Source organism: Glycine soja, chromosome 16 (assembly GCF_004193775.1).
Source record: "Glycine soja cultivar W05 chromosome 16, ASM419377v2, whole genome shotgun sequence".
NCBI classification, from domain to species: Eukaryota; Viridiplantae; Streptophyta; class Magnoliopsida; order Fabales; family Fabaceae; genus Glycine; species Glycine soja.
This window is the reverse complement of record NC_041017.1, coordinates 3,163,475-3,175,101: the sequence shown is the minus strand read 5'-3', so window position 1 is coordinate 3,175,101 and position 11,627 is coordinate 3,163,475. Positions and strand designations below refer to the sequence as shown.

General features: G+C 31.9%; 1 protein-coding gene across 1 annotated transcript; it reads left to right on the top strand.

The window, feature by feature from the left end:
* The first annotated feature begins 5,766 nt into the window (after window positions 1–5,766).
* LOC114390158 lies at window positions 5,767–7,516 on the top strand. The gene is made up of 3 exons (XM_028350845.1): window positions 5,767–6,067; window positions 6,289–6,362; window positions 6,471–7,516. The coding sequence occupies exons 1-3, from the start codon at window positions 5,897–5,899 to the stop codon at window positions 7,144–7,146; spliced, it is 921 nt and encodes a 306-aa protein (XP_028206646.1). The 5' UTR covers window positions 5,767–5,896; the 3' UTR covers window positions 7,147–7,516.
* The last annotated feature ends 4,111 nt before the right edge of the window (window positions 7,517–11,627 follow it).

The following is an 11,627-nucleotide window of genomic DNA, read 5'->3' as shown; positions in this document are numbered from 1 at the left end:
AATATTTTTTTATGAATAAATCAAAATAAAATTCATTAATTTATCAATAACGAGCTAAAACTTATTTTAGTCTAATTTTTATGTTAGGTAATTTTTGTCCACTAATACACTTTTTTATATAGTGTCACTAGGGGAGTTGAGTTATTGTGATCCTAACCTAACATGCTTTATGTTTTATTGTCTTTCAAAATCAAAAACAAAAAACCTAACATGTTTTATTTTGATTTAGGTGAAACCACCGTACAGTTTGTGCAGAAATATTCAAGAATGTGAAACTGCTAGCAGTGAATAGGTCATGTAATAAGTACATAATTAAACTTCAAGCAAGCATATATATAATTGGGTAATTTAGTATGAACTAGATCAAGCCACCTCATAATTAACCCACTAGAGTAGGTTCTGTTGGGTTTGGGTAGTATAAATAAGGTCGTAGGTTTTAATCTGCTACCATTTTGCACAAAAAAAGTCACCACATTCTGTGTTGAGACACTTAGTCTCCACCCTTTATGCTCTTTCATTACGCTATTGACCATTAGGATGCACAAAAAACATTAGAGTCATCATTAGCCTAGTTTGACAATAATATTAGTATTAATCAAACAAGGACTCTATATGGTATATCAGACTGCATTATCGTGTATATCTTATCAATGTTAATTAATTCCAGTACTCGTTGTCACACACATCAAATGACCAAAGGACTATGGTAGTATTAAGAATCTGTTCTAATTTGTGGAATTTGATTTTATGTGGTTCTTTCTTTGACCAATAGCTGCTAGATATATAGCTAGCTAGCTCCACTTTAGTGAGTAAACAAGAAATCTCAGTAATCATTCTGTGATTGAAGTACAATGGTGATGTACTTTATCTGAGAGGCACTGACTCGTTGTGGCAGGAGAGTAAGATAGCAAGCCACAAGGACTAGTGTGTCTGGATACTCTCTGAATCAAAGACAGTCAGGCATGCAAACAAGGATTATCAAAGATAGTGATTACTTGTCAGTTGTGAGACAAGTGTTTATTCACACTGGGATCAAAGTTTTAGACCACAGATAATTGACCACGTGGACCAACTATTGTGCATTGAATCAACTTAGTAATTTCGAGTTATGAATATAGTAATGTTAAATGTTCCAAGAAAAAACTTCATTGTCCATAATAAAAGAACTTTATCATTCATAATATTCGTTTTCACTACCCGATTCAAGCATAATTGTTTCCTATGAAAGATACATGTAAAGTTTTAAAAAAAAAATGCTTTAAACCACAAGCACCAATTTGAATCAATTGCAAGGTGAAAACACAAGGGAAAAGAAGGGTATGTGGGTAACGACACCAATCCAGGATCCTCATGAGAGAAAGGGCCCCAGAGAGCACATGTGGTGGCAGTCAAAGCAAATCAGTGTTGTTTGCTATCCAAGTTGAAGACTCAGGACTCTGCCATTGCCCTGCTACTTTTGCATCCTTTTGGTAAGTGGGTTAATAAAAAAGAAAAGGTTTGGTTTAGTTTTTGGCTGGTTCATAATATGTTAAAAAATATGCAATTGCAAACACTCTTTTACCCCCCACTTCATCACATATCTAGCAGTTTTGAGCTAAGGAAAACTAGTTGCATCTTGATATGAAAAAATTATCATTGTAAAAGAAAAATAATTGACATCATATATACCTTTTACTAATTATACATCAGAAGCCAAAAGGAGGAATAAGATAAAGATCACTCACAAACATAAATATCAAAAACCAACTTATGTGAGAAATATATAAATACTATAGCCTCATACACAAGTAATTTATCTGACACCTAGTACTCTTCCTTTCATCCAAACATTTTGTTTTATCCACCTGTATTCATTACTTATAAACCATATCTCTTAATATTCAAATGCTCTTTTTAAGGTTTGTGCATTTCTATATTTGAGCTAGGTTTAGGGTTAAACTTGAAGCACTTCATTTCCTTACCTTTTTGTGTTATTTATTTGGTCATACCATGCTTAGGGTTTGAAGTGGTTTATTTTGAGCCTTCATCTCTACTCCTTCACCATTGCTTCAGAATAAAATACGACACAGAAGGTATTTCCTTGTGTTAATTCATCAGAAATTAGGATATGGAAACAAAAATTAAAAATAAAAAAACACTAAGAGTAGAAAATTCAGAATTTTTTTGTGAGCTTAGGATAACTCCATACATTTACCCAATTTCCTTGTTTGGCTATCATTATTCTTTTCAGTGTCAATAATTATGTCTTTCAATCCATATTTAATCTGCAAAAAACTGAAATAGTTAAATACCCCATAAATTCAAACATTTGGTGTGGTTCTATTTTTCTGCTCTGTTTTTTCCTTTTCGTGCATACTATATCCTGAAGTGTGAAACAGAAACCACGGAGATCGGTTTATATGGAATTCCTTGGTGTTTCTGTGGAAGTTATCTGCTGCCACGAAGTTCATGAGATCCTAGAAATAGTGCTTCTGACTGCTGAAGTGAACAGTTTTCATATTTTCTACAGAACATTATCATTATCAGTACGATGAATATATTTTTATCCACAAATGTTATTAGTTAATAGTTAATTGTTAATTTTTTTATTAACAGGAGAAAGAAACTTACAACCTTTTCTTTTCTTTTCTTCTTTTACCATCCCGTCAAAGTCAACCTTATAACTAGTACAATGAAATTGCAAAATAAATAAATATATGTACCCGGGAATTTGTGGAATTCTCCATATGATTAGGTTCCCTAACATATAGGATATAAAATAGGTTATCCTATTCGCTGCATATAAATTCTGGTCAAAATAAAACAAATAGAAAGAAACCATGTTTCTTTAGATGGACAAGGTAGACCCTAGCTAGAAGTTTATATATAGAAAATAACGAGAAGATAGAAAATCTTATGTAATGATATATATAGGCCAAACTTTACCAAACTCTGCATCTTCATTTCTCTTCTGTTCATCTAGCCTTGTCATGCAGAAGAACTCAATCAGAAAGAGAAAACAAATTCAAGTGGATCATATAGAAACATGTGTTAAGTGACACGGTTCTTAATTACTAATTTTTATGAGAACAACAAATCTTAATCATACAACTAAATGTACATAAACGATTAAGATTAATTTTATTCAAATTTTTATTTTTAATTATTGACGTATGTGTGGTTATATAGTTAAAATTAATTATTTGCACTAGCAACCCTTTTATCTCTCAAGGTTTTGGCTGATAAAAATCTCAGGGTAAAAATGGTGAAAAGTAAGTTACTTGATAGAATGAATCTTGAAAAGTTAGTTACTTTATTAAGGGTTGCACATAAGAACTTCTACGCAGAAGGGTTCACTTTGGATATATGTATTTTTCTTTCCTTGTTTCTAAAATAATGTTATATTTTGTTAGCTATCTCTTTCCAAATGCTATCGTCATGATTGTCAAATTGCGTTATGAACTAAGACAAATATATATATATATATATATATATATATATATATATATATATAAGGGTATCACTTGTGTACTCCAACTAGAAAATATGAGCTCAGATCTCGTAAGATGAAGACACGTAGTAGCCTTAGTTAAACAAGTAGAGTTATAGATTTTTTTAAATTATTGGGGAAGAAGACTGAGGAAAAAAAGAGGGACAGAAAGAGAGATTAAAAAAAGGTGTGTGCTTTCTATTATATATATTACTCTTTTTAGTCTTTACCCACACCTGCTGCACAAATGGCTGCAACTCTTTTCATCCGTGTGCCCCACAAACTAGTGCTTGTGTTTAGTCATTTTTACAGAAAAAAAGGGTCAGGTAGTATATATAGTGCCATACACTTGCAAGGGCTCGGATCACACAGCTTGTATAATAATAAATACTACTTCAGAGACAGAGAACTGAAAAAATTGTCCTTTTTTTATTTATTCTTTTGCCCTAGCTGTAATTATGAATAGGTTTATTTATTTATTTTAGTTTCAATATTTTATATTCATTTAGCTTATGTTATGGTTGTTAGCTACTAGCTGCCCTAGTAGCCCTACCATTTGGTCATGCTAGAAGGTTAAATGTAAAATCATTTATGGCCAAATTGAATTCATTCTGGCTTGACCATTGGGGTTTCAATAAATTCACCAACTGTTTTAAACCTTTAAAGAAAAAAATTCAAGTAAAACACTAATAAAAAAAACTAAAGGTATATAAGAATAAAAAGAGTGGGAAAACAGAAAAAGAAATGAGAAAAATGGTAATAAAAAGACAAGTCCTATAATGGCAAGGGTAAAGTTTGTGTATGAATGGAGCTTTTGGTGCTACCTATGTTGTTGTCGCTGCAATTGCAAAGATCAAATGTTTTTGGTATGAGAATCAGATACTATCAGAGTTTTCAACTTCTCATGCAACTCAACTCAAGTCCCTCAGAATGACATTACTTCCGTTCACCCTTTTAGGCTCCAAATGGGACCCCATCAAGTAAGTTTTCTGTGGGCCACTCCTACCGCACGCAGGGGTAGGATTTCATGCGTCTCACACACGCGCCCCCTTCATTTGTAGCTTGCCGTAATAGCAACTAGCAACTGAGAAAATCAAAAGAAAAGAAAACTGAGGAAAAAAATTGTGACTAGTTTTTTTTTATCATTATAATATTAATAGAAAGTATTTATTATTTTTTTATATTTAACTATCAGAAAATCTGATTGATTAATTTTAATTTAATCTTCTCTTTTGATCATATTTTTTTATCCTAAAAATTGAATTTTGATGTGAATTATGAATATTATTTTAAACATTTTTATCCAAATTTTCTAGAGAAAAACATTATTCCGCAAGTATCCTTTACCCATGTTTTGTTTAGATAAAAATTAAGGGGATCTAATTCAATTTTTTGAATAACGTGTATGAATTATGTAAATTTTTTATGTTTGAATTCAATTTTTATGGATAAGATTTTTTAATATAAGTCACATATCTTTTTATTAGAGTTATTTTTTAAAATATTAATTAGATATACGAAACTTAAATTTGAAACAATTAATTAAGAGTGTATTCGAAAACAAGTTTAAATCACTTTTTTTTTATGAATGAATATAATATAACAGAAACTACAAGTCTCTAGTAAAAACAGTACAAAGTCATATCAGCTGTTAACTAAGATACAATGAAATTAGGAGCAAACTGAAACACATGAAAATCAACATCTACCAATAAAACATGCTTCACCTGCAAATAAGTTTAACAAAAAAACTCTCTTGTTTTGATACAAAAATCCTAAAACAACTTGAGTGTGTACGTCTTTGCATTACGTTCTTTGCAACGCTTTTACAGACACACTTCATATTATTAAAAGAAACATCCTTAGGATAAATGATATCTTTGATTTAAAGTTACAAAAGTATGTTTATGAATTTCAAGACAAAAAATTACGTGTTTCAATGCATAAAAATAAAAATGAGAAGAAAAAATTTATTGTTTTGAAAGTAAAAGGATAGCTTCAAAAGAAAAACAAAAATCACTACTCCTATGCTTGAGATTCTTGAAGTTGAACAAACCCGAAGGACATTGAAGGTTTGGGATGCAGAGGTTCCCACAGTGGGACGGTCTGCAGGAGATGATTTCCTGAAAGAAAGAAAAAAAGGATAAACAAATAAAATGGTTTTGGACAAGCAAGAGTGACGTGGCTGTAGCTAGCGGCAGGGGGTGTGAGTAAAAGTAAATCCATCCAAAACCTAAGGGCTAAATCGTCCGAGAGAAAAACCAAACAGAAACATATGAATGAAGGGCCGAGAAAGCAAAAAAAAACCCTGATTATCAGGCATCGAGGTGAAGAGAAACCAAAGGCTGGAGCCCCAAAGCAAGAGTGTTCCATTTCCCCTGTGATATTACATATAAAATCCCATTTGGCGGAAGAAGAGGTTTTATTATGAGGATCCGCAAGAACGCCAAGCTTTCCCCTCTTCTGTTCTCCTCGTCCTTGTCGTCCTCGTCGTCTTCGTCCTGCGTACAAGGTGGTTCGGTTCCGTTGGAGTCGCACGTGTGCCAGTTGAACCAGTCCCCATGGGATGTGATCCCCTTTGACTCTGACTCGATCCAGGTTCCTTCCCTCTCCCAATCTCTTCATTCTATTCGTTATTTCATTATTCTCGTTATTCCCCGTCCCCGTTTAGATCTCTACGCCCTCACCCATTTAGGGTTTTCCCTCTTCCGTCTTAGGGTTCACCACCCTAAATTCTCCTCTCTTCCTTCTTCTCTTCTTTCCCTTCTTACTCCCAATTAGGTTTATTCTTAGCCCTCATTTCTCACCTTCCCTCCCAGTTCAAGCTCGACGACAACTTCACCGCGGGAAACAACAATGGCAGCGCTGTTAATTCCTTCGCCGCCGTCCAGAGGTTCGCAGCTAACATATCCCAATCTTCGTTCAGTTAGGGTTTCTTTTCTTGCATAAACTTAAAATCTCCAATTTTTTTCTCTATGAATTATTATCGTCGTCACCACAGCGTGGCGTCGATGATGGATGCAGGTAACAAAACTACTTGCCACTCGACGGTAATGGTTGACCTGGTGGCGCCGACAAATATTGACGCCACCGTAAACATGACCAATCCTTGTCAGTTTCACGATGACAAGGGTTGGCCATGTAAGAATGAAGCCGGACAAGGGCAGTCATTCTGCGAGCAGCATTTATCTTATTCTCTGCTCACTCCCCTCCACCACACCAGCAGCAAGAAATCGCAACCATCCGCGACCGGAACTCGCCGTGGCAAGACTCGGGGAGCGGCGGGGAAGAAGGCGGCAGCTGTGGCGGCGGCTGGGGCGAGTTCAAACCCGTATGAATTCTACTACTACTCCGGGTTCGGGCCCTCGTGGAGCAAACGAAGAGGTGATAGAAACGGTGGAGGAGAAGGGAGCAAGAATAATAGCGTTGGGGTTGAGAATTCGACAATGGTGGAGTCCGAGAATGTAGTGGGTGGTGGTGCTGACGATGTTGTCGATGATATTAATGGTAATGTGGCAAGTGTTGAGGTTGTTCCTTCGGTTTCGGAGATGGAACATGATGGGATAATCGACTATGTGGATGATGACGAAGAAGAAGAAGAAGAGGTACTTGACGATAGCGGGAAGAAGAGAATGAGGAAGCCCGTGAAAGCAAGGTCGCTGAAATCGTTGATGTGAAGAAATGAAGAAGAAATAGTGGGTAACGAGATATAGTAAGATCGAGGGTTGGGGTTCAATGTCTTTTGTGACTATTATTATTATTATAGATTATCGTAATTTGTTGTTTTTGTCTTTTTATTTTATTTTTCGGTGTTAGGGTGGGTGTTGTTGGCGTTGGGGGTGGGATATTTAGGGTTATGAAAATAATGATGCTAATTTTGGTTTCACATGACGAAGGGTTAGTTCGCGGGTGAGGTTAGTCTTGCCAACATGACGGTAGGGGTTTTATTCTAGTGTGAAGGAGGTGGACCGTAAAATTTATGTGTTTGAAATGAAAAGGGTGTAATGGTAAATTGAGCATGTGGATTTTGGAGTTTTTATTTTTAAATTTCTTAAGGTGGATTTTTCGCTTTGATATTTATTATATTTCGTAACTTTATCCAGAAGGAGCATTGAACTTTATAAATTGGCAGTTATATTCATGCATAAATATACGTTTTCAGCCTATTAATTTTAAAAAATCACAAAATATTTTTTAAAAAATTCAACAAACCTAAATATATATTATTTATTCAACGAACTACAGTAAATATAAAAATTTTCACTATTAAAAAAGAATAAACATAAAATAAGTGTAAAAGCTTAAGAGTAGTTAAGTAATATTTGTAATATAAAATAAAAATAATTTAATTGCGATGTGTCCAAGACGATGTGGATATGTACATATCTATCTTTATTCTTGTCTTCATTCTAAAAAATCAGGTATTATTCGTTTTTATTTTTGTTTAAAATGAATATTGTTTGTCAAAATTATAATAGATTTAAGATGATATACTTGTAGGTATGAATTTGTTGTCATATTTATTTGTAACGATAGTAATTTATTTCTCCGAGGTTCCTTCTTATTGAAATAAATGTAGTAATGATATTGATAATAATAGAAAAATAAATTTGATTTTTTTCCTTGGGGCAACTGTTATTTATTTATTAGTTATTCTGCTTATTAAAAATGTTGGCATTGGCAGAAGAGGATTGAAATGTAATTGTGGAATTAAAAATACCTGATAAACAGTTAGACAAAATAACATTGAGTTTTGTATGGAATCTTTAGCACTATCTAATATCTAGCAACTGTACCCAAAAAAATCTAATATCTAGCAAAATTCTTATGTATTTAGCATTATTATCTCAATCAATGGTTTTAAGCATTTTATCTCTGCCAATTAAAAATTCACCTTGAATTAAAATTGACACTTTTTTAAGATTTTTATTGGGACAACAGAATTAACCCTAAACATACTCCAAGTCCATGTTATCTATTTTAAGACTAATTAGATTGGTCAACATCTTGTTGACCTATGTCTAAAAATATTATTTCATATCTTGTTAATTTATGCCCTGCTATACCGTGTATAAGTAATTATATTTTATATTATTATTCATGTTTTTTTCTTTAAAATATCATTATTTTGTCAGTTTTTCTTTAAAAATTGACAAGGAATTTACAATAAAAAGTTGCTGACAAGCTCGACAATAAGGAGAACAAAGAAAAATATAAACCCATCCGGTAAAAATGTATGCAATTTAAAAAAAAAAAAGTTCCTGGAAGAGTTGGAAACAAGATATTCCTCCTAAAAATTGTAATTTATACAGGAAATATTACACCGGTTTCGTGCTAGTTTTTTACATGATGGCAAACCTTCATTTCATCAAGCAATAAAATTTAAATATACAACTTTGTTGAAAAAAATTTAAGCACAAATCCCAACATTAAATTACGGTTTAAATTCTAAATGAGTAATTCAATATAATCAAGGATTAATCTTGTAATCAACTAAAAAGTTTAAATCTTATATAAATTCTGAGATCCCATCAAAAAATTAATGTCCCTAACTATGATAATTACAAAATAAAAAATTATGGTTTGAAGAAGAATGTAATTTGACTAGATGAATTTGTAGGTAGATCTACATTAGAGTTATCCTAGTTTGTTCAAATGATGACATTTGACCTTGAGCCAAGGGTGTAATTATAAAAAGAATAATAAATTAATAATATATAAGTACTTCTATATATCAAACACTTTATCAATGTTTACTATTCTTTTTTTAATCACGTCATATCACTTATGATACATAAAGTTTTCTGCCATCTTTCTCTTTTAGATGTTAAATAACATTTGATTTCTATTAACATTTTTCTTATGAAAACACAATTATATCTCGGCTTCCTTAACTAGCTAGCAGCCTAATCATGATATCGCCAATATATTTTTCGCCATATATAAAGGGTGTTAACACTAAGATATAAGCAAAAATTAAAATATTATCCTAAACGATGAACAGTAGCATTATTTGAAGCTTACTGTATTTTATTTTTATTTTTTTCCTTAAATATATTTTTGGTCCTTATAACTTAGTCTTTTGTTTTATTTTTGTCCCTACAAAACTTTATTTTTGTTTCAGTTCTGCCAAATTATGTTTATTTTGTATTTTTAAAGTATTTTAAATAATGTTTTGAAGAATAAAAAAAGTGTCTTTAACAATAAAAAAAAATGTTATTTAAAATACTTTAAAGACAAAAAATAAAATAACTATATATTAAAAGGATTAAAATGATTTTTTTTACAAGAACAAAAAAGGTACTTACAGGAAAAAAATGTATTTTAGACTTTTTTTATTGCTGGAAATAGGAAGTTTTTATCAAGAAACAGGGGTCATTATCGTTAATGTATTATGCAGAGCATCTTCTATGTACACATTCTGATTTAAACTACATTATAGCAAGTGCCAACAGTAACCTTATTATTAGTTCTACAAACATTGATAAACGAAATTGATCTCAATTTACAAAAATCTACATATCATCTCACTTCTAGTTGCAATTACGTTTTTAAATCAGAAAAAAAAGATATTTACTCTGCTAAAAAAAAACATTTATCAGCAATATAACAAACCATGTAATCTGAATTCCAAAGCTAGGACAGATCTTGAACCTGTTTACTTATTCATTATTGAAGACATGGACACACATAACACTAGAATCAGCAATACTTAGAAATTAGAATTATGTTGCAGCTAAGACTATAAATTTTGAAAAAGCAACCCCAATAACCGGTCCAAAATGAGATCACAAAAGGACCTTAAAATGTATGAAATCATACCGGGTAGAAGTATTAATATCATTTAAGTTACTCACTACTGTCTTGGTGACCTAACAGAGGAGGGAATGTGTGACAAAGAAAGCATGCCAAAAGTGTGATCAATTTGCAGTTGCAAACAAAATGACCAAAGCATGTACCTCAAAAAAAGGACAACTCTGTGCTACAAAGTTTCCCTCATGGCAGGGTCTAAGAAAGAGTCAATATTGTAGGCAACATTACCTTATATTTGCAAGAGGTTGATTCCATGGCATGAACTTGTAGCTCCCTGGTCACACCACATGAACTCCCTTTCAAAGCATTTACTTCAAATGTCTATTCATATTCTACAAAATTCTCTTAGCATATATAGGTATAATGTGTTTCGAACAATATATCATGTTTTCATCCAGAAATTTTAATCAGTTAGGGAGACATTGACATACAAATCTATAGCATTGAAAATATAATAAACTACTATTAAAAGTATAAATATACATCATTATTATTTTGGAGTTAATATATTTTGGAAACATTGAACATTTTTTTATTTTATTTTCAACACTATAAAAAAAATTCTACTTATATAAGTAACTAAATATTCGTTCAACCTATTTATCGTCCATATGATTTTGCATTCAATTCTTAATGATGTTCACAGAAGCAAATGAACTTTGCAAACTTTTGTCCCCCATTTTTTATTATGCTTACTGCTTTTCTAATATATCTCACATTTTTTTTATATCAAGCATTTACATACTTGATTGTTAGTACAAAATTGTTCAAATGTCATAAAGGTATAAGAAAAACAGAGGTGTGATTAAGATGACAACTTGATAAGTGAATGTTAACTATAGTACACGCTTAGAGGGGTTCAAAAGTCAAAACCCTTATTAGCTTGTCCTAATCTTAAGCAATAACATTTGTTCACTAAAATAAAATGAGATTGTCTGCTTTCCTACCAAAATAGTCGAAGGCAATGATAAAGGGACAACGGTTATGTTCTCCCAATAAAAAAAAAAAGAAAATAATGAAGAAAGTAAGAAAAGGAAGAGCAAAAATTGTTCTACTGTACCACATGTTTGGATTTGTGTTTGGCTTGCGGTGACACACGTTCTTAGATGTAAAGAATATATCTCAGAGATGCATTCACGAAATGCAGTTTGAATCTCTTTTATAAGATACTCAAATGTACTCATAACTAAACAGATGAAATGTTTAGAAAGATAGGAGGTAGTAAAAAAAACTATTTAGTAAGAAAAAAAGTGGTAACCGACATTATTTAATGCAATATTATCAAATATTACGCACAATTAAAACACATAATACATGTTAACATATAATATATACATCATGTTAA